At 39.0% G+C, this 24,691-nt stretch overlaps 1 protein-coding gene across 4 annotated transcripts in view; it reads left to right on the top strand.

Annotated features, from left to right (window-relative positions):
• The window catches only part of FGF12 (fibroblast growth factor 12), a 561,888-nt gene that overhangs the window by 321,169 nt on the left and 216,028 nt on the right, over positions 1 to 24,691 (top strand). For all 4 annotated transcript variants that reach the window (XM_058730851.1, XM_058730850.1, XM_058730852.1 and 1 more), the window contains one exon: positions 21,914 to 22,024. In XM_058730851.1, the coding sequence (XP_058586834.1) occupies positions 21,914 to 22,024 (111 nt within the window). The remainder of the gene's footprint in view (positions 1 to 21,913; positions 22,025 to 24,691) is intronic.

Genomic DNA, 24,691 nt, shown 5'->3' with positions numbered 1-24,691 from the left:
AATAGAGAAGACCACACTAATAATTGGTAAGGAAAGAAAGACTATTATTACTGGACAAAGGTACATAAAATCAAAAGCTAGACTTGTACAGTGTTTTTAACAACTATACATTTGAAGTTCTACACCATTGGCATAGATGGGAAGGGGTGGCCAGCCTGGGTAGAGATAGACCACTGTTTCAGTGGTTAATTTTTTATGGGCAAGTGCAGTAAAACTGTACCCTAAATTGTCCTTTCTACCTGGCCCTATATCTTGTGGTTTTTCAGTCTTGAGTTTCTCAGATGACTCCTGCTTTTTACACTGATTCTTCCAGCATGGTCAATTACATTCTGGATGATCTGGACTCTTCTTGGGTCACATTCCATATGCTTAGTCTCTAAATTCCAGCCACACTTTCAGTTGTTTAAACTCATCACAGTCTTGTCTGTCCTTGAAGCTTTTCTTTTGTACTGCTGCCCTTGTGTGGAATGTTATCACTTTATACTTCTTACATTTTCTCTCACCTACCTGCTCTATCAAGCTAATTGTGCCAGGTTCTTTAGGACTCATCTTCAACATTATGTCCTGATTTTTGACTCCTGTCTTAGTCCATTCAGATGAACTGGTTTACTTACAAGCAACAGACATTTATTTCTCACACTTCTGGAGACTGAGAAGTCCAAGATCACAGTGCCCATTGATTCACTGTCCAGTGAAAGCCTGCTTTCTCATCAATGGCCATCTTCTCGCTGTATCCTCACATGGTTGGAAGGGTGAGGGAGTTCTTTGGGGCCTCTTTTATAAGGGCACTAATCCCATTCACAAAGTCTCCATCCTCATGGCCTAAGCACCTCCTAAAGTTTTCACCTCCTAATACTGTCACCTTGGAGGTGAATGATTTCAACATATGAATTTTAAGAAGACACAAACATTCAGTAACTGAAACTCCATTGAGACCAAATAAAGTCCATCCTCCACAGCAGCCAGAAATCTTTTAGAGCACTTCTTATAATTGTAATAAATTCATTATAGAATTATTTAAGTTCTCTCTTTCCCTCTACATGGCCAACTTTATTAGGGCATGGACCGTAATTGTCTTGTTCACATGTGTATTACTTAGCTTAGTACCGAAGTCAGAGTGTTGGTGGAAGGAAGGGCCAGTGTAAGGATGGAAGGAAAAAAGGCAGGCAGTCAACAAGCTTAGGCTATAATTTTGTCATGCATCTGCCTTTGATATGTATTTTTCAGAACACATGTGGTCTTTGGTTATCTCTACCTTGTTATTCTGAGAATTCACGTTATAGGTCACTGAGATAATTATTGCTTTATGTAGCAGGCACTTAGTTGCTGTTCGGGGAAATATGTCTATCAATATGTGGAACCATGTAGAGCTGGTCTGTTCAATATGGTAGTCACTAGCTAACATGGCTTTTGAGCACTTGAAAGTGGCCAGTTTGAATTGACATAGGCTGTAATTGTAAAATACACAGTGGAGTTTGAAGATTTAGCATGAAGGAAAATAATATACAATATACCACTTGTGCTTTTTATGTTGATTACTTATTTTGGATATGTTAGGTTAAATAAAATGTTACTAAGATACTTTTAACCATTTGTTTGCCTCTTAATTGTGACTGCTAGAAAATTTTAAATTATGTATGTGGCTGGCATTATACTGTCTTTGAGAGCATTGGCCCGGGTGTACAACACAGCATTCTTTCCTTTGCTACTACACCCTGAGGGAGAGGGAATTTCTAGTGAAATGAGGTAGCTGTTTTCAACGATGTTGTTCTGAGGAGTCTAAGAAGTTCTACTGGACTCCTTACTGTGCAACTATGGGCTGGTTTCCAGTTATTTTTACTGTCTTACTATTACAAAGAGAATTTCTGGACAAAAACACTATTTTGGAAGTAACATCATTATTACCTTCTCATAGCTTTATATCATTCATTTTGTCTGTGAATTTCTACTCCAAAAGCCACCATCTCTGTTTCCTTTAGTAGATTCTAGAATGTAGTTTGGTATGTTTTCCCTTAAGTAAATGAAGGTTAATGAAGTTTTAGACTTCGGATTAGCCCGTGAGTTTTCATGTAAAAGAGGATGTTAAAGTCAACTATAAATTATCTTGCAACCAATATGAAGTTCCAGAACTCTGAATTCCAAGTAGATGCCAGTCCATTAAGCAAACAGATGAAATATGCTTTGCCTAAAGGTTTATCTGCAGCACAGGCAATTGTAATTCTTAATAATGAGACAAGAAAGGGAAGCTTGGGCAACTGGAACTGAAACTACACATCACCCACTTAATTATTAGTGGATATTAATTATTATTGCTTAAAGTTGGAACTGATTTAGTGTTCTTACATATTTCTGGCACAGCCTTTATTTTAAATCTTGTTATTAATTTCTGGTGATTTTTTCCCTCAAGCACTGAGCTATAAAAAGGTGTCTGTTATATACTACTGTAGTGTTTGAGTCTGTTCAAATCTGTGTATTTCATGGCACCCAGTGACTAAAATATAATAACATCATCAGTCAAAAGCCTTATAATTGCCACCATTATTGTTTTAAAACCATAGAATAAAATATCTAAAAAAAGATCTTGACAAGCCAACTCCTTTAATATTACATAAGAAAACTGAGGAATAAGTTGAATTGCCCAAACGGCAGAGCTAGGACTAGAACTTAAACCTTCTGACTCCTGGTCCAGTGTTCTTTTTACTAACTTCTGTTGAGAGCATATTGGTGCCATGGTGTAGTGACTAGAAATTAATATTGTTAAATAGGGTAAATAAACCAGTATACTTAGGTATGTGAAATTTAAGAAAAATTCATAATTATTTGTGTGTGGGAAATGTAACATTCTTTTTTAAAACAATTTTTTAATGTTTTATTTTATTTTTTGAGAGAGAGAGGGAGAGAGAGTGTACAAGTGGAGGAGGGGCAGAGAGTGGGAGACACAGAATCTGAAGCAGGCTCCAGGGTCTGAGCTGTCAGCACAGAGCCCAATGCAGCGCTTGAACTCACGAACCGTGAGATCACGACCTGAGCCGAAGTCGGACGCTTAACTGACTGAGCCACCCAGGTGCCCCAGAAGGTAGCATTCTGAGAAGTAAAACGGATTGTAAGTTTCACTGATTTGTTGAGTATTTCCAAGAGAATTAAAGCTTTTTCAATGCCCTTCATGTCCTCATACTTCTTCCTTTTATTGTTGCAGATATCAGCGTACCAAGGCACATTTTTGACATTATGCCTGGGTAATTCCTAACATATATGCTGCAGTGTTTTTTTATTTATATACTTAATAAATAGCCATACACATATGAGTTTATTACATAGTTATATGAGAAAGGTATGTATGAATTATTGGAGCTAGATAAGAAGTATTTCTGGTTCAGTAGAGTTAGAGGAAACACTACAAATAAAACAAGAAAGAACAAAAAATGTTATATTTTTAAAAAAAATCAGAATGTAAACTTAGGCCAGCCAGACAAAGTTCTTAGAGGGCTGTTTTGCTAAAATGTAAAAAATGATCCCTGCTATATTGCTTCTGGAAATTTTGAATTTAAGTCTACTAAAATTATGTTTACCAATAATCTGGGATTTACCTAGTTTCTAACTATAAAAGTAGCCCATATCTTTCCATTTTTAGAAAAGCTGTTTTAATAGAGAGAATTCTGGTTGAATTTTGATGAATATGTAATACTAGAAAATTTATTTTTCCTGCACTGGGGCTCTATCCCTTCACTTGTAAAATAAAGAGGGGGAAGAAGAATAGCTTCCCCACCTGGGAGGTTGCAGTCTTCTAGGGAAAATGATACCTTTTTATATGTAGTATTTTCCTTAAAGCAATAGAATGAATTATTTCAAAAATATTTTTCCTTTAGGATTTGCTTGGGAAGATAGACCTAATGAACTCCCCATGGTACAACAGTCTCTTTGCATAGTGCCTGGCCCTGGTAGGCTCTCAGTTCCTGAATGAACGGCTTCTTGACACTTAGAAGGGATCAGACAGGTGTGCTCTTCTGGCTTAGTCCTTTAAGGTGTTTCTTGTTTTAGTCCTATTTGATTACTCAGTTCTAACCACAATGATGGTTTCAAATATTATATCGTTTTATTTCTGCCTCCTAATGTACCATTTTTTAAACACAAGAGACATTAAAAACATTGATGTTGAAATGATAAGACTTTGACTATTGTAATCTGAGCTGTTACAAAAAGACTCGGCCTCCCGTTTAGAAGTAGGCAGATTTGCTAGAGGGAATAAAACAACAGCAAAAATTAAAATGCATAGCTGAGCTCAAAACCAAACCAAAGAGGGGAACTTCTCAGGTGCCAGAAATGTAGAGGGAATTTATATTTTTAGAGAAGAGAGCTGATTTCATGTGTTTCGAAGGGGATTGTCAGAGCCAGCCATGGGCATCCATATTTGGGCACTGGGTTTAGTCTTCTTGTAGGCAGCATATAAGCCCCAGGCCTGTATTAGGCAGACAGGGACATATGCTCCTTCTGAGAAATGGTGAGTTAGAAATATTTACACCTGGCAAGGAAAACTGATAGGAGCCCATCTAAAGAAAGTAATAGGTGGAGAGTGTTGCCTGTAAGAAATTAGAAACCTAGTCCTGGACCACTCTGGATGAGATTCAGTATCAAATTGTAAAATATTAACAATATTTCCTTGTTAAGCAGGAATACCAATCTGAGAAGGTAACAAAAAAACTCTGCTGTTGGAGAAATCCACAGTGTCATGAGAGACCAATATAAACTCTTCCTGAAGTCTTGGAATGTTGCACATTCCAAGGCAACATAAAACAACTCACTCTGAGGAAAATCTCATCGTCCAATAGTAGAAACCACACAAGGGTAAAACACAATAAGCTGAAGAATTCATACCCCTACATTCTAAAATTAGATGAATCTGAAACACATTTTAAAATTAATAAGAGCATTTTTAGAAATTTAATGTTTATTTATTTTTGAGAGAGAGAGACAGAGTGTGAGTGGGGGAGGGGCAGAGAGAGGGAGACACAGAATCCGAAGCAGGCTTCAGACTCTGAGCTGTCAGCACAGAGCCTGATGCGGGGCTCGAACCCACAAACCTTGAGATCATGACCTGGGCTGAAGTCGGACGTTTAACCAACTGAGCCACCCAGGCACCCTTAAAATAAAAATATTTTATCAACGTTTTTTATTTATTTTTGGGACAGAGAGAGACAGAGCATGAACGGGGGAGGGGCAGAGAGAGAGGGAGACACAGAATCGGAAACAGGCTCCAGGCTCCGAGCCATCAGCCCAGATCCCGACGCGGGGCTCGAACTCACGGACCGCGAGATCGTGACCTGGCTGATGTCGGCCGCTTAACCGACTGCGCCACCCAGGCGCCCCAAAATAAAAATATTTTAAATGTTTAATCATTAAAAGAAGCAGGAACAGGGTGGTATGGGAAAACAAAGATTTAAAAAATCTAAGAATCATTATATCATAATTGCAATATTAGGAAAGAAACACATATTGTGTTGAACCAAATTTTTTACATTTTACAGAGGGAAGGAGGCATTGAAAATGCAATGGTGAGTGGGATGCCTGGGTGCCTCAGTTGGTTAAGCATCTGACTCTTGATTTTGACTCAGCTCACGACCTCACGGTTTGTGGGTTCAAGCCCCATGTCAGGCTCTGCGATGACAATGCCTGTTTGGGATTCTCTCCCTCCTTCTCTCTCTGCCCCTCCCTGCTCTCTTTCTCTCTCTCTCTCAAAAATAAATAAACATAGAAAAAAATCTTTAGAAAATGCAATAGTGAGCAAAAAAGACGATAAACATGTTGGTTTATCTGACACATAGTGATCAACAAAGATCCTACGACAAGACTTTCATGGGCTTAAAAAGAAGCTAGAACTGCTAGCCAGTGAGAGAAGTGAGTTTTATTTGGTAGCAGCTTAGTAATAACAGTTATACTTGGATTTCACTAAATTACAAATTTAAGTTAAATATTTAAGAGTAAGCACTAAAATAATAGAAATAGAACTGTAATTTCCAAATCAAGATAAGGGGGGAAACTGGAGGGAAAATAAAGAAAACGGAATGGATCCAATTGAAAGAACATAAGGATAAGTAAAGAAGCAAAGAAATGCAAAGTAAATAGAAAACACAAACTGAGATGATAGAGATAAAAAACAACTAAGTCAGAAATTACAGTGAATGCAAAATGATTATAGTCATCTATTACAGGATCTGTTCAGATCAGATGAAAACTCAAAATATATAATGTTAGTATAATGTTGAATGAGATCATCAGATTGCTAGATGTAGGTATGTAGGACTTGATACATTTTTAAAATTTTTTTCATTTATTTTAAGAGAGAGAGAGAGAGAGCACATAAGCAGGGGAGGGTCAGAGAAAGAGGGAGAGAGAAAATCCTAAGTGAGCTCCGCACTGTCAGCACAGAGCCCAACATGAGGCTCGACATCACAAACCATGAGATCATGACCTGTGCTGAAATCAAGAGTTCGATACTCAACTGACTGAGTCACCCAGGAGCCCCATGACATGATACTTTCTATGTAAAAATGTACAACACACAAAATAGCACTGTATATTTTTGTTGAAACTTTCAGAGGAAGTAAAGGGATAGAAAATAAAAAAAGGAAGGCTACATACCAAATTCAGAAATATGGTTGGATGTGACTAGTAAAATAATAGAATGGAATTATGGAGATGACTATAATGTTTTAATTGTGTAAAAAATTTTTGCAGCAATTATGGAATATGTTAGTATTTGTTAAATGTGGGTGGTGAGTTCATGGACGTTTGAGAGGCAATAAGGAGTGGTAGTCTTCATGGTGGGTTCTGGTCCAGGTTTCTTGGCCTCAAATTCTCAAAGCCCTTCTATTTATGAAATGTGGGAACCTGGACAATTACTTGGCTTCCTTGTGCCTAAATCTCATGAACTGCAAAATGAGAAATCAAACCAAAACAAAATGAAACTTCGTAGACCTGGGATAAAGATTACATGAGTAAATACTCTGCACAGAAATCATCTAATAGCCCCTGGGGCGTGGTAAACACCTATTGGGGGCTGTTGTTAGTTCTATATTTTTTGCATTTGAAACATTTTGTGCTAAAAAAGAGAATTCAAAGAAATTAAACAGTTAATGAGTACGGAAAATTATCTAATCTGCAAATTATAATCAAGATATTCTTTACCAAAGCTTACATTGAAAATACTGATCAAAGCTCATGTATGGCACACTGAGAAGTTTTTAAGGCCTCAATATTGGTATTAAAAGAGAAAATCTTGTGAATATTCTATCTACTTTGGTTTCCCATTTATACAATAAAGATGATCCACATGAAGAATGGGTTTTGTGTGGATGCATACTTGCAATTATTGCCACATTTATTCTCTTATCTTTTCACTTAGAAACAAAAAACACAGAGATCCTAAAATTAAACTATTTTTATTGGAACAAAGTGCAAGATTTGAAACAACAAAAATGAAACTTTTTCTATTTTTGTTTCTGTAACACATAGATATAATGTCATATATATCTTAACGCTTAGTTGTTTTTCCAAACATATGGCAATTTAAAATTTTGTTGACAAATCGTGTCTTTTGTTAGTAGGATGTGTCATATGTAAATGGGAAAATGTTGATTTTTAAAAATAGGTTACAGGTATTAAAGTCAAGCCAGCCTCCTCTGCAATGTTTGGGAGAATCATTAGCTAATGGGTAGATCAATCCCTGCACATTGAACCCTGACATATGCTTCTTGGAGCTGGCTATGAGAGAAGCAGGCATTGTGTGTGTGTGTGTGTGTGTGTGTGTGTGTGTGTGTACACGCTGGTGTCTGGAATTAGTGATCACCTTTGAGAGTATTGTCTGAGCACTCTTGTATGAAAACTCTGGTTCATGTTTTTTCCATGGAATTTTTCATCTGTGTGTCCCTAATAGCCCCCCATTATTGGTCATCGTGGCAGTTCCTGGTACTTCTGTTTCTGTTTCTTTCAACTGGTCCCTGAGAACATCCCAAAGTGAATTCCTGGTACAGTGTACAATCCATATTTACATCACAAGTGTACCATCCACATTTGATAAGTATTTCTACTTCTCTTTTGTGAATTATAATATCAGGTTTTAAGAAGTTAATTGCATTATTATGTTTGTGAATATTATATTTTTAAATGGGATTTTAACAATTTTTATTAGTAGATAGTGGTGATATATATAATCTATCAAAGATACTCCTCCCCTTTTCAATTGAACTAATTGAAAATAGCTTGTGAGTATCTTTTTCTACTTATGAGTCCCTTGAGTTTCTGGAATCCTGACTTGCAGCCACTGAACTGCTTCTAACACTGTCATTTTATAGATGAAACCTAAATCCAGAGATAGGAAACCAGTTCATTGAACAAATATGTATTGTATTCCTATGTTGTTAGTGGGCACTATGGTATATATGGGTATATTGTAGTGGATAAAAACCACATGGTCTCACCCTCATGGATGCCCATGTGTTTTCCCCAGTTATCCAGAGGGGGAAGTAGATATTAAACACATAAAGAAAATACATTCTAATTACAAATCAACATAAGTGTTATGAAGGGGGAAAACAGTGTGTGGTGACAGAGAATATGAATATAAAATGGATATGGATATGAATATGAAGGCAGATATAGATTGGGGTCCTAGGCAAGACCTCTACAAAGTGATATTTAAGCTGCGACTTGAAGAATTCAATCCACATAGAGGAAGTTGCATGTGCAAAGATCCTTAGGTCTGAGGAAAAGAAGGCGTGTGTGTCTAGAGCTTAGTGAGCCAGGGAGAGAGTAAACTGAGATGATGATAGAATGGTAGGCAGGAGCCAGATGGTACAAAGCTCTCCAGGCCATGCTGAGGGTTTGGCGTTTTATTGTAAATGAAATGGGAAGCTATTAAAGGGTTTAAGTAGGAGAGTGACAAGATCCAATTTATATTGTAAAATATAACCTCCACTGTAGTATGGTTTGGAAGGGAAAATGGGGAAGAGTGTCAGTGAGGAAGCTTTTGGAGGATTGTAGCCAGGATCTGCCAATGGCCTGGACACGGTGGTGGCTTTGGGGACGGAGAGGAGCAAACAGCTGGGATCAGACCTGTGGTGTCTGGATCCCCTTGGCCCATGCTTCCCACCGCACCAGCCTGCCTGGCCTGAACTTGCCACTGAGTTGAAGCTGATGAATGTGCTCTTGGAGTGCTAAACTGCCCTTCCACAGAAAGTATCGTTACCTCTTCAACTCACTCTGGTTGAGTCTGCAAATGCTTCTTGGTGGATGTTGTAGAAAAAGATGATAGACAAAGATCACATTTTACAATAGCATTTTACCTGCAGGTAATTTAGATTTGTGGTGTATGAAGGAATTCCCCAAGCCTGCCAACCTGGATGAAAAGATCTCCTTTGAGATACAGGACAGTTTTAGGACAAGCCTAGCATTGTGCAGCTTCTCTGATGTCAGGAAGCTGCCATGCTTGTGCTCTTCCAAATAATGTGTCCTGTTCACTTATTTCTAGTGCCAAAAGATGTGCCTCTGAAAAAGAGGCTTTAAGACTGTAACAGAGAGTGTTTCTCTGTGCCAAGTGGGGATGCTTTCATTACACAAGACTTTCGTATCCATAGAAGTGTTTACATCCTCTCCCCTTCCTCCCTATCTTTTTGTTTTTTATACCAAGGGGCCAAAAGTCATGGCTTCACCTCCAGTTGAGTGTTTGCTATTTATTCCTGGTCCCTTGCTCCATAGATTTCTACTGTTTCCGTGGCTTGATTACAGTTAAGGAAGAAGAGAGAAGTATCAGCATATTAGACTTCTTTAAGTGACAACTGATGATTAGCAATGAGAAGGTATAATGAGGATGGGGATCTGGCTTCAACACCTGGTTCTGGCATTTATTCCTGTCTGATTTAGAACAAGTGACTTAACCTCTGTAAAGCCTGTTTCCTGACCTATAAAAAAATACCCAATTATAATGCCTGCCTTAAATTATTTCTATGAGAATGTAGAGAGATAATCCACACCAAGAGTCGGGTATGTGGTAAATGCTTGACAGCTGTTATCTGTGAATAAATCTCAGGAGAGTTTGCTCATTGCTCCTACTCCTAACCATGGGTCTTCCTATCAACTTTAATTCTGTCTGAAAGTTAAGCCTACCACACAGGCAGAGCTACTTCCTGGTCATACAGCACACCATCATGTGTATTCTTAATTCCTTAGAATGACCTTCAGAAACAGTTCCTAGTTCGGACACCTGGATTGCTCAGTGGGTTTAAGCATCTGACTCTTCAGCACAGCTGAGGTCATGATGTCAGGGTTCATGAGTTCCAGCCCTATGTCGGGCTCTGAACTGACAGCACTGAGCCTACTTGGGATTCTCTCTTTCTCTCTCTCTCTCTGCCCCTCCCCTGCTTTTTGCACTCTCTAAATAAACAAATAAATAAATAAACTAAAAAAAAGCAATTCCTACTCATTCAAACAATTTCACAAGAAGCGAATTATGCGTATGCACAAATTAAATAGCTTTCCAGATACCATATAAGTAGTGTGGGACAAGGCCAGAATACTTCTGGGAGGATGAAAAATGATTTCCATTTTAAGGGGCACAGAACAGCACAGCACATAGCTCATTAAAGAGCCCTGACTCCAGGGATTGGAAGATGTGTTGCCATGAGGTTTTCCCTTTTTGTTGTTCTGCTTCTTTGTCTATACAATGCTCCTTGACTTAGATCATGGCTATGCTGGTTCTAAAATATTAAGATTCTAGGAAAGTCTTCATGTTTGAAATTTCTTATGGTCTGCATTCTCCAGAGCTCATTGTTGAGTTGTCTGGAATGCAGTGTTCATTTCCCTGGGTGACAGTCTGAGAAAGACCATAGAGTTATTATTCTGAGGTTAACCAGAGTCAAACTTCCTTTCATGAATGGATATCCTTACAATGGTAGATAAATAATTTGGCTTTGTGGGAATATTCACATTAAGCCTTCTTTACCCTCACTTTCCATGATATTCTATACTTAAACAGGGCTTTCTTAGAAGACTATGATAGAGGGGCGCCTGGGTGGCTCAGTCGGTTAAGCCTCCGACTTCGGCTCAGGTCATGATCTCATGGTTTACGGGTTCGAACCCCGTGTTGGGTTCTGTGCTGACAGCTCAGAGCCTGGAACATGCTTTGGCTTCTGTGTCTCCCTCTCTCTCTGTCCCTCCCCCCTCACGCTCTGTCTCTCTCTCCTTCAAAAATAAATAAACATCAAAAAAATTTTAAAAAGAGAAAAGGAAACTATGATAGATTTGGAGGCGCATGGGTGACTCGGTTGAGCATCCAACTCTTGATTTCAACTCAGGTCATGATCCCAGGGTCATGGGATCAAGCCCCATGTCAGGCTCCATACTGAGTTTGGAGCCTGCTTAAAATTCTCTCTCTTTCTCTCTGCCCCACTCCCTGCTTGCATTCTCTCTCTCTCTCTCTCTCTCTCTCTCTCTCTCTCTCTCAAATAGAAAAGAAGACTATGATAGATTTGGGTGTGGGGATGGAGAGTTCATGCATTTTTCTAGAACTTCAGGAAGTCTACACATGCTATCATCTATCAAAAACCACCAACCACAGTCAGCCCTTGGCTGACACCTTCTCTCTACCCTTACCATCACTGCCTGCCTAATGCCCTATGAGTCCGCTCCCTAGGTGGCTTCCTGACCATAGTGCACCCATTCTAATTCATCCTCCTCTCTTGTTCCCCACTTTGGCTTTCTAAAATACTGCCTTCATATGCCTCCCCAAACTTACAATCTTTTAATGTTTTCCCATTACCTCATACACTGATGCCTAATGCCTTTCATATCTGAAGTGGGTAGATCAAGACAATCTTCTGGCCTATGGGAAGAAGCTATTTTAATTTCTGTTTCTGTTTAGTGTTGGTCTCTTTAAGCATTTCAACTTTTATTTATACATTAATTTATTACAACTATTATTATACATATAACATACATGTAATTACAAGTACATTCATGTAATTTATAAGTAATATAGATATATGGAGGCTGTGGATCTGAATTCTTTTACAGATAGGGATGCATAATAAAAACAAGTTAGAGATCATTGATTTAAAGGGTAAAGTAAAAGTTACTAACTTTGCTTAAGGAACCTCACATGTCCCGGACCCATATTTTTCTTCTGCTGTCACCTGCAGCCACTGCACACACTCCTTTGTTTTCCCATACTCTGTACCTGTCTGCTCTCCTAGTTCTTAAGCATGCTCAGCTGGGCCATCGTCCTGCTGATGCTGCTCAAAGCAAAATCCCCCTGCCTATTCAAGCCTAAGTTTAAAATGTTGCCTCATCTCGGAAGCCTTTCTTTTTTTTAAATTTTTTTTTTTCAACGTTTTTTATTTATTTTTGGGACAGAGAGAGACAGAGCATGAACGGGGGAGGGGCAGAGAGAGAGGGAGACACAGAATCGGAAACAGGCTCCAGGCTCCGAGCCATCAGCCCAGAGCCTGACGCGGGGCTCGAACTCACGGACTGTGAGATCGTGACCTGGCTGAAGTCGGACGCTTAACCGACTGCGCCACCCAGGCGCCCCGGAAGCCTTTCTTAATGTACCTCTTGTCTCAGAACCCACCCCCACCCAGGTAAAATTAGCATCCCTTGCCTGTGATTCCGTGGCATTCGGCTTGTTCCTCTATGACAGCACTTTTCAAGTGCATTGCTATAATGATTAGTTGTGTATGTGTATCCCTGATGAGGCTATGGGTGCCTGCAAGGCAGGCAGTGCACCTCACTCATTTTTGTACCCAGCACCTAGTGCATGTCAGAAGCCAATAGATGGTGTTGAGTTATTTTAAATCTTCATGAGCATCTTATAGAGAAGAGTCTGGGAGGGAGGGGGCTAATAGTATCAGGAATAAAATTGGTTTGGTACAAAAATCCCATCCCTGTTGGCATTTATTTATTTTTTTTAATTTTTTTTTCAACGTTTTTTATTTATTTTTGGGACAGAGAGAGACAGAGCATGAACGGGGGAGGGGCAGAGAGAGAGGGAGACACAGAATCGGAAGCAGGCTCCAGGCTCTGAGCCATCAGCCCAGAGCCTGACGCAGGGCTCGAACTCACGGACCGCGAGATCGTGACCTGGCTGAAGTCAGACGCTTAACCGACTGTGCCACCCAGGCGCCCCCCTGTTGGCATTTAAATCCTAGCTCAATTTCCCTGCCCTGACTCTTCTGCCTTTCTTAGCTTAGACTGACTGCTTCAGTGAAGAGGGTACTCTGGACAAGCGTGCCCTTTCTTTCCATTTAGCTTTGAGACAGCATGAAGGTTAAGGACTGCCCGTCTCAAGGTCACTTGGTTTCCATAGAAGTGCAAGGCAACCCGGGGCTTTGGAGACTATGCAGTTTATGGAGGATGCCGCTGTGCTTGTCAGACTGTGTTCAGTGTGGAAAGGTTGAGACTGAGAAAGGGGAGACACAGGCTGAAGGCCCGAGGCATTACATGATAAGACTGTAAATAGCTTCCCTACAAATGAGGAACTCCTCTGAAAGTTACAGGTGACAATGAAAAACCCCAGATATAACTTATTGACTTCTTTTTTTCAGCATATTTCCTCACCTCCTCTGTGCCTGGCACTGTGTTAGGTGCTGTGACAGAGTGATGAATAATTCAAGGTCCCTGACTGTGAGGACCTCATAGTTCAGAAGCAGAGACAGAACACAGAGTAGGCCAGCAGCTATAACCGTATGGGGAGCCCTCTCCTAACCTGTGCACAAGACAGCTCCACAGAGGGAGTGATTAATTGGGCCTCCAGGTGCCAGCGAAGGCCCTCAGAAGAAGGCTGAGGCTAGAAAACTGAGGAGGAGTCCTGGGCAGAGGAGGAAGGCAGGGATTGTGCATTTCGGGCAGAGGGAACTGAAGCTGCAAGGGTCTAGATCAAGGCTTGGTAAATTTTGTCTGTAAAAGGCCAGTTGGTAAATATTTTAGGCTTTGTAGGCTGTGGAGCCTCTGTTTCAACTACTTATCTCTGTCGTTGTAGAGGAAAGTAGCCATAGGCAAATATGTGAATCAATGGGCATGGCTGTATTCCAATAAAACTTTATTTACAAAATTGGCAGCGGCGGGGCTGTAGTTTGCCAACTCCTGGTCTAGACGAAGGATCTTCGGAGAACCTTTAATCTCATAGTTCCTAATCTTTTCAAGAATTAGGATTACTTGGCACTGCTGTGCCCTATGCCTAGAAGGCTCCCCTTAATGCTGTTCTAGATATCCCTGATGGCTTGCTACTTCTCTTCATTCAGGGCTCCGGGCTGCCGTCTTTTAACTACTGTGTCCACAATAGGACACACACCTCCCGTATGCTCCATCACTTTTCATTGCTTTCCTTTTCAAGATAGCACCTATACTCAAACTCTACCTTATATTAATTATCTGTTTATTTTCTATTTTCCTACTGGAACATAAGCTTCATCTTATTCTCCTGTAAGCAGAGTGGTGTGCTGGAGCCCATTGTGCTCATGTCTTCTCAGCTGCAGCTCTGCCTTCAGTGGTGTTATATGGTCATGGTAAATCCACCATGGTGGGAATATTTACATGGTGGAAATTAGCCCCATGGGAATCACATTGGGGTGGTTTTTGCTTTTGTTTTTGTTTTTCGCAAGCTGGTTTATTAGCAAATCTCTAGTTATCCCTGGTGCCTAGAAGAATAACCTCTACAAAGCCCAGTGCGCAATGAATACTTGTTTGAATCAAATGTGCCACTAGTATCTGTTTATTGAGAAAATTGATATCCAGTTACAGATACAGAGTCCTCTGTGATTATTATTGCTACATAGGGAGTTCATGTCTCTCATGTAGGTAGCTGCCCATGGCATCTGTCACCTGCATGTGACTGATGGGAAGACTGAGAACTTGGCTCAGGACGTCACTCCCATTACCCCACAGCACAGATTCTGGTGGCCCCGATGACTCATCTCCAGCCTTATACACTCACTTCTACAAGGTGCTCCTTTCCCTCTGTCCCCTGCAGTCGGCTGAGTGAAGGCAGGGCCTCAATCCTGTGTCTCTTTTACTAAACAATATGTATTTTTAATGAATTTCTCTAACTCAGTGTGGTTGTGATTTTTGCAGTGTTTTAAAAAACCCAGATAAGGTCTAGCTTCTTTCAAATGTCTTACTTTATCCCATTTCTGATTTGTCTGGGGCTTTGATTTATGGTATGTCAGTGTGCCCTAGTGTGTACCCTTTAGCTATGATTGGTCCAAAATGTATCTGTTTATGAACAGTCTCCAACCCTAACAGTCCAATTTTGAAATCTGCAGCAGTGTGAGGCCCCAGAAGCACTTGACAAGAATCACATTTAACAGCCTCTTCAATCTTAGTTCCTTTAAGTGGCAACATTAAACCATAATACTGAGGCCCCCTTTCTAAACCCACAGAGACTGATTAGAAAACCCCATCAAATTACTCCCACAATCCATGTTGAACACTTACAAAGAGCTTCATTTTCAGGATGCTTGGTAAACAATCTTTTCAATTCCCTGTCCTAAGCACACACTAAGAAACAGAGGAGTGAACTTGTATTTAGAGGGCCATCTGGCTGATCCCAAAGCTTTCCAGGACAGGCTGCTGGAGAGGACCTTGCATTGTCATGCAGAATGCCTTAGCTTTTGTAGAGATCCTTGTCCTTCACAGCTGTTCTGATGTGGAGTTTTTCTGCTTCTCCCTATTTGCTTCTGTCCATGATAGAAAACTCACTCTTTCTTTGGGCAGCCTCCTCTCTCTTTGAATACAATTTATAGAAAATTCTTTTTTTACCTGCCTCCCTGTAACTTTCACCCGTTGGCCCTAGTTCTATCCCTGTGGAGCCACTCAGAACAAATTGGCTTCTTCTTACTTCTCTCTTCGGTTAAGAAAGTGAGGGCAGCTCTCATGTCCCCGGAGTCGTCCCTTTTCCAGGCTGCATATGGACTGTTCATTCAGCTATTTTTCACATGGCAGTCCTTTGTGCCCTGTTTATTTGGCTCCCTTTCATCTGGGTGTGTTCCAGTTTTGCCATGTCTTTCTCTTTCTTTCTTTCTTTCTTTCTTTCTTTCTTTCTTTCTTTCTTTCTTTCTTTCTTTCTAAATGTTTATTTTTGAGAGAGAGAGAGAGAGAGAGAGAGAAAACAAGCAGGTGGGAGGGGGGCAGAGAGAGAGGGAGACACAGAATCTGAAGCAGGCTCCAGGCTCAGCACAGAGCCGACGCGGGGCTCGAACTCACCGACTGCAAGATCATGACCTGAGCCAAAGTCAGACATTTAACTGACTGAGTCACCCAGGCGCCCCGCCAGGGTGTTTGTTAAAGCCACTGAACAGTGCTGGAGAGTAGCCAAGACCACAGACTCTTAAGCTAGAGCTGCCTTCGAATTTACTAGTTCTGTAACTTTGGGCAAGTGAGGGAGCTCCTCCGAATCTCCATAATCTTATCTGAAAAATGAGAAAAAAGGACCTTACACACTCAGTTATTGTGAGTATTAAATAAAAATAGGGTAAAATCATTAGGGGAGTGCCTGGTACAAAGTAGATGGGTTCAAAATATAGCCATCGTTATTGGAGTAAGTACTGTTAAGTCTCTGGATATGGCTTCCATAAGAAAGTTTGGGTCGCTGTTGTAGTTTTATTTTAGCTTGGTGTTTACATGGGGCATTTTCTCTAATTTTGAGTGCAAATGTTAAATAGGTTGGCCCTAGATAAATACAATCTAATTTTGGTATCAAAGGTATTTGTTGTGTGTGTATATGTGTATGTATACTTCTTGCAGACTTTCCTGTAGCCTCTTCTCTTTTTTACCCCTGTACTCCAATAACTGACATACAACTCAGTACTCTTCCTCCTCCTTCTCCTCTCTTCTTTACCTTTTGTCCCTTAACCCCTCACTTGCACAAGATATGGATTGTATCTTAGCTGCTTTTTCAAAGGAAAGATTGATGTCCATTCAATGTATAGGAGAGTAGTTCTTGTCCTAACTCAACTCTGTGTTAGGTGGATGACCTCAGACAAGACACTTTCCTTCTGAGCCTCAAGTTTGCTTTTGTGTTTATTTTATTTTTCAATTTTATTTATTTGTTTGTTTGTTTGTTTATTTATTTATTTATTTATTTTTTAGTCTTTGACATTGATGAAGGAAGGGATTTTGATGAAGGGAAGTGTGAGATTCCAAGGTCCCTTCCAATTCTAAAATTCATTTTGTTTTCTGCTGTCCAGTGGTCATCCTGAGATGTGTGATTGGCCCCCATAGTCCACCTGCTCTGGGTTTCCAGTATATACTTAGGTAACTGTTCCACAGCACTATGTGCTAAAGCAACAAGAATGTCAAGATAGCTCTTCCATGTCACAGCTCTTCTGAGTGGCTTTGAATTCAAACCTCTGTTGAAGGTGCCATGTCATCCTGAAGGGAAGCATTGTTGAGCATGAATTCCTATCCTTTACCGACTGTCTCACCCAACCTCTCTAAGAATTAAATTTCTAACCTGCTTTGTAGCTGTAATTATCACTCAACTTTTTATTGTGGAATGGTTTTAAATTTACAGAAAAGTTAAGTTAGTACAAAGAGTTCCCATTTAAACTATCCTCAGTTTCCCATATTAACATCTTATATTAGTTTGGTATACTTATGAAAATCAACAAATCAGTGTTGGGGTGCGTGGGTGGCTCAGTTGGTTAAGCATCTGATTCTTGATCTAGGCCCAGATCATAGCCCCGCATTGGGCTCTATGCTGACAGGGTTGATGAAGCCTACTTGGGACTCTCACTCTCTCTCCCTCTCTCTCTCTCCCCCTCCCCTGCTTGCACACTCACACACACACGTGCTCTCTCTTTCTCAAAATAAATAAGTAAACTTAAAAAAATCAGTGCTGACACCTCATGATTAAAGTCTGTAATTCATTAAGATTTCCTTAGTTTTTACCTATTGTTCTTTTTCGGTTCCAGGATCCCATCTACAATACAACATTACATCTAATTGTCCTATCTTAGACTCCTCTTGGCTATGACATTTTCTTAGACTTTTCTTATTTTTGATGACCTTGACAACTTAAGGATTCCTAGTCAGCTATTTTGTAGAATGTCCTTCAGTTGGTATTTGCCTGGTGTTTTTCTTATGATTAGACTGGGGTTATTAGTTTAAGGGAAGAAGACCACAGAGGTAAAGTGCCATTCTCATCACATCATATTAAGAGTACATGTTATCAGTATGATTTATGACTTTTGATGGTAACCTTGATCACCTTGCTGAGGTAGTGTTTTGTTTGTCAGGTTTCTCTACTGTGAAGTTCCTCTGTCCCGTCCCCCTTTTCTTATTGTACTTTTTGGAAGGAAGTTACTACGTATAACCAATGGAAGTTTATTTCTTGTACACCTAAGTGTCCAAAGTGGGCATTTCTGATGGCTATTGCCTTTTTTCCATCAGTTATTCAGAAGCCCAGCATTCTTCTATTTTGTTGACATCCCCTAGGGCTTTGTCATCTAAATCCAGCCAGCATTAAGAGAATGTTTGCTTTTAAAAGCCTCGGCCTGAAAATGGCACACATCACTTCCACTTACATTCCATATGACACTCATTCATCTGCCAAACCTAACTGCAAGGGAGGCTAGGACATATGGTCTAGCTGGGTGCCCAGGAAAAAGAGGAAATGGATTTGGGAGAAAAGCTAGCAGCATTTGCCACACCATTTTAGAGTACAAAAGATAACAAACCAAATCCCTGCCACCTCACCATCTAGTAATATAGCCACCATTTCATTAAAAAAAAAAAAGAAAAATAATAGAAGAACATTATCTTAGAATCATTTAAATTGGAAAATATCCATTGTTTATTTGCTCTTTCTCTGTTTTTTTTTTCTTTTTCTTTTTTTGACTCTGAAAATGCCACTTACTCTTCAAGTGATGGATGAGGTTCTTTCACCCAACCTTGAGACAGAATTAGTCCCTTACTCCTTGGTGCCATCATGCCACTCTGCTTCTATCCCTTATTTAACACCTACATCACACTAGTATTATATATAAATATGTTTCATGCACTAGACTGGGTGCTCCCTGAGGACAGCATAGAATATATTAATCTCTTAGATCCCTAAGGATAATCTGACAAATAAAAAGCATATTTATTGAGTGCCTCCAGGATTTTAGGTATACCAAAAAAGTGGTCTCATCTTTTAAATCCCTTTCTTTAAAATACAATAAAACAGCTCTTTTCCCCCCTCAGTTATAAAAACGACCCACACTTATGATAGTCAAGCCTTCGTGGAGGAGATCTTGAGCTGAGCCTAGAAAGATTGATAGGGTTTGATAGACGGTAATCAGGGTACAGGCCTGGCTTCCTATGACATTCTAGGTTCAAGGCATATTTTCAATAGATGGTCAAGTCTCCTTTGAAACATCTACAGTGCAAGACATGTGCTTTCATAGATCATCACATAATTAAAACTCGGACTCTGAGCTGGTTCTAGCACTGCTTCTAGGCAGTTGGGGGCAGTATAAATGCCTGATGCTCATTATCTTGAACAGGAATTACCAACCTGAATTCCCAGGGCCCCAACAAAGGGATGGCTTCACCATAGCAAAAGAAGTGTTTAATTACAGCTACAGAAAGAGGAGCATGAAAAAAACAATCATCTGCTGGCATTAGTGACTCAGCTGCCATGTATCTCATTACCAACCCAAACATGACTTCTTAAAGTGAACTTATCAAGCTTATTAGAAATAAAATATCAATTATAAGACAGCCTGTCCCTTTCCTTCTATCCTGTTCTATCCTCTACTTGTAGCCCATTGTTTAATGACTTAGAAGCTTAATTAATATTTTACGAAAACAGAAATCAGAAGACATAAAGTTGGTTCTTAGTATGTTCCTTTACCTCACTTATGCTGTTTTCTTGATTTTCATCACTGAAAATAGACCTTAATTAGGCTTTATATTCTTATGGGTTTGAATTCATACTATCACCTATATTTATTCATTGAATTTCCCAGCACTTATAATTAGCATAGGAATTATTTTTCCCTTTATATGAAAACTGAGCCTGAAATGTAAAATGACTTCCTCAGGAGCACGTGGCAATTGTGGCTCAAAGCTGGGTCTTCTGCTTGCATATATAGAATTAAGTATGCCATATTAGCACCTGCCTGTCAGTCAGTTAGCCTCATGACAGAGGCACACATGTTCTTTTTATTTCCCCCAATTATATATTTCCCTCAGTTATGATAGCCAAACTTTCTTGGAGGAGGTGATCTTGAGCTGAGCCTAGAAACGTTGGTAGGATTTGATGGTGGCACAGGATATTGTTTTACAGTGAGGTTAGCCAGCTATGTGTTCCTCCAGCATGTTCCTAATATGTCAGATTGGGTGGACCCGTGGAGGCAACACACCGAACATTCCTTGATTTCTGCTATCACTCAGGGAAGAGGATTCTAATGTACCCCAGGTCAATAGATATTTATAGAAAGGATCTAAAGGTCACTTAGTTTGACTTCTAGATAGTCCTACAAATTAAATAAATTTATTTAACACACATATATAACATAGAGTTATCAGCCAGAATTCCTCATTTCCAGTTCAGTTCTTTTTTTTCATAACCCTGCTTCATTATTCCAAATTTTCTTAGTACCTTCTCTGCTTATTAGGATTGCTTTCAAGAGGACATGTTTATATAGGTAGTGCCTTATATTCCTGAATACGTGTGATCAAGTCATATATGAAAAAGTTTAACCGCAGACATATGCTATAGAGAGCAGGTCTATTCCAAAAAAGTTAAACACACTGAATCCTTAACTAGAATTCTTATGTAGTCACATCAATCAGTGTGTTTGGTGTAACACACAGTACCTAGCATATTGTCTGACAAAAAAGAGATTTGGAGTAATTGGTTGAATAAATGGGTGAAGGAATGAAATTGACTGTCAGTTGAAATTCAGTATGATGCTGAATTTGAGGATAGTATGTTGCTACTTCAGGAATGCGTTAGAATAGTCTAATATTTGCCCAGTGCTGAAGTGGAGACAAAGATGGTAGTGATGCTATAGAAAATGAATTGTCGCTGGCAGCCAGCACCATAATGAGAAAGCTTTAAATATTTATGGTAGCTGATATGCAAAAACCCAAATGTGGTATACAAAGTTCAGTTTGATGGTATTAATGTGTAGGGAGTTTATAAAAGCTGAGGAACACTTCTAATGGTCACTTCTAGTGAGGACAGCTTCTTTCACTTCTAGTGAAATATTTAGAGAAATATACATGAATTTATTACTTCTTTTGGTACTGGAAAAATGACTTTTGTAGTGCTGAGGCTTCTGTCTGGTGAAGTATTTATTGAAGGTGAAGTTTATTTTCACATACTTTTCAGTGACATCTCATGGCCGTGGGGGTTTTGCTTTTTCCTGTGGTTCTTATCCAAGCCATTCTTTCTTTCTGGCTGAAGTTGATCAGAATTTCAAAACCCAGGAGTTTCTAATGGATAGTTTATATTCAGCAGAAATAGAAATCTCCCAGGGCCTGATTTCGACTACTGGAAGCTTAGGAATTATAGTGGCGGTTTGTTGTAAATACTGATTCTAGAATGAGACCATACAGTTGGTGGCATCTTGCAGTCAGACATTAGATGCACAAGGAAGAAAAATAATTCACTTTTTAGCACGCCTCTTTATTTTTCGAGTCATAATTAGTTTTTGTCTATTTATATTTGGTTTCCTGATGCATAGTATTATGGCTCTGCCTCTAGAAGGAAAAAGAAGAGTAAAGACATGTTACTGAGATGCCCCTTTTCCATATACTTATTTCAATATTTAAGCCATTGGCATTGGTGACTTTAGAGAATTTTTGGACAATTTGCAAGTGTGTATTTTTATAAACAAAATAAGGACTTGAATAACCATTCTATTTTGTTTTGCAGAACCCCAGCTGAAAGGAATTGTGACAAGGTTATTCAGCCAGCAGGGATATTTCCTGCAGATGCACCCAGATGGTACCATTGACGGGACCAAGGACGAAAACAGCGACTACAGTAAGGAGCATTAACTTCTCCCAGTCCAGTTAACGATGATCAAATGTGTGGTCTGGTGTATCTAAGTCTTAGGGTGTGGCCAGGCTGCCTTTTGAACTGTTTAACTGCTAGTAAGCTGGTGTCTGTCTTCTATCCTTTTTGCTGTGACTCCCTAGAGTAAAGACACAGTTGAGAGAGGTCACACACTAAATGAGAAGGTAGAGACTTGAAAGAGTTCCAGATAGTCAGTGGATAAGACGATTGTCCCATTCCAGTGTTTATAGTCAATATGGTGATAAATATTTATAGGAACAAGGCAGAATTTCCAGCACAAGATGGTGTTTTAATCCTAGAACCAAATAGCGAGCATGTTATAATAATTCTCCAAACATCATTTCTGGCAGGCCAAAATTACTTCTTAAGGTAAACATTGAGTATATACATCTGTATATTACATGTGATTTCATTTTAATGACAAAATTATTGATTTTAATTTTTTCAAGCATTTATTTATTTATCTTGAGAGAGAGAGAACATGAGAAAGGAGGGGCAGAGAGAGGAGAGAGAGAATTCCAAGCAGGCTCTGTGCTGTCAGTGCAGAGCCTGACCCAAGGCTCCATCTCACAAACCATGAGATCATGACCTGAGCCAAAATCAAGAGCTGGATGCTTAACCAACTAAGCCATCCAGGCACCTCAAATTATTAATTGTAAAAGAAAAATATATTAAAATAGTATGATGATGTATTGGTAATAACAGGATAATAAAGACTAGTAGACCTGAAAGTTTGTTTATAAGTTTTTAAAATAAAGTGCCACGTATTCAAAGTTTTTTAATAATATCCCTGGAATTAGTTTTTAACTAATTTAAGTATAGAGTTGACAAGTTTAATAACTAAACAAAATCATCAAGGTATGACATAGTAGTATATTTGCATTTCAGGAAAAAAAATGGAATATAAGCCTCAGAGCCAAGAGTGATCACTCTCATCATATCTTTTAGTTTCTGCAGAATCATACACAGATACCCAGGGGGAAATTCATGTTATCTTAAAATTATGCAGGGTGCCATATAGTTTCCTAAAGTTTGTTTGGATTCACTGCTAGATCGTTAGTGCCAAGCACATAGTAAATACTCATCAAATATATGTCCCATTGAGTTGTCTTCTGATGGATATAATTTTGTGGTCAGGGTGGCAATCTACCAAATTGCCTAAGATAATCTAAGAAGCCTTATATTCTATGGAGAAATAACTTTTAAATTAAAATTAAAGATTTGGGGGAAGATCTGCAACTCCTAAAGTGTGAAAATGTTCTTGTCCACCCTTTCTAAATCATTCTTTGTTCATTTAATATTACACGTTGCAAAATATGAATTACAATACAGAAAAGATCTTATTATAAAAAATTGCATCCCCAGTTTTCTGCAAAGTGGTTGATTAGCCTATTGTGGTTTGCATTGTTGGTTTGTGGCTGTAGGAATGCACTCTTTAAATGATTCACATTTTCAACTGAGTACCGAGGAATGGGGATGCCTTTCTCTCCATGTAAGATTTTCATCTATTGTATCTGTACTTCATGTAGATTTAGTAAGCTGTTAGTATGGGTGAAATGAATCAGGGAGATTGCTTCACTGTATCACCTCTGCTATCTCTGAGGTATCCCTGGATCTCAGTTTATTTTTCTATAAAATGAAGCAGCTCGAGATAATAATATCTTCTGTCAGCATTGTCCATTCAACTTTTTAAAAAAATTGAAAAATTATAAATTGAGGAGAATAGATTTAATCCCCAAGTAAGCCAAATAGCCACACTTCATTCCACAGGATGCAGCTGTAACCCAGACAGGCATCCTGAAGATGTATGACTTTTATCATGAGGTTGTGGCTGAAGGGCAAGGGCAAAAAATGTGAGTTCAACTGACAAAAATCCTTCCTTCTCCATTTCATAGACAAAGAATTAAACAGTGCTCTCTCTGCAGATGCTGGGTCAGGGTCTAGTGTAAATCCATACCTATATATTTATAAACATACATTTGTATGCATACATATATATGTACAAATATATATGCCTATGTGTGTATATATGCATAGTGGCATCGTGCATAACACATGTTGAGGGTGATACATTTTGTCAAATACTATTAGAAACTGAATTAATAAATTTAAAATATTTTTTTCTTAAGATAAACAACTACACTCACCTTTTGATATATTGGTATTAAAAGTAGTTCAGGTATACAAAATAACAAGACTAGGATGAATCTACCTGGATGCCCAACCTCTGACTTAAATTCAGGTAACAGTATAAATGCATTTGAACTCACTGTATGTTCTCCCAATGGAGTTCTGCTTTCCTTCAGTATCAGACGTAACTACTATCCTGAATTTAGCATTTTTTATTTCCATGCAGTTTTAAAAATACATTTATTTCATATGTGTATACTTAAATCATTCATAATATTGTTTTGCATGTTTTGAACTTTGTATGAGTGAGAGCATTGCTGTATAATTTCTATGTACTTTTTCTCCCTTATATTATGGTTGTGAGCTGCATAGATGGTGATATATTTGCTTTCTATTATTCATGTTCATTTTTGTAAAGTATCTCTTTGCATGAATATACCCAAATATATTTATCCATTCTCTTTTTGGTGGATAATTATCATTTCTATTTCTTATAGATATTGA

The sequence above is a fragment of the Neofelis nebulosa genome, chromosome 5 (genome assembly GCF_028018385.1).
Source record: "Neofelis nebulosa isolate mNeoNeb1 chromosome 5, mNeoNeb1.pri, whole genome shotgun sequence".
NCBI lineage: Eukaryota > Metazoa > Chordata > Mammalia > Carnivora > Felidae > Neofelis > Neofelis nebulosa.
Note: the sequence above shows the minus strand (reverse complement) of the source record. Positions and strands in the feature narration are given on the sequence as shown.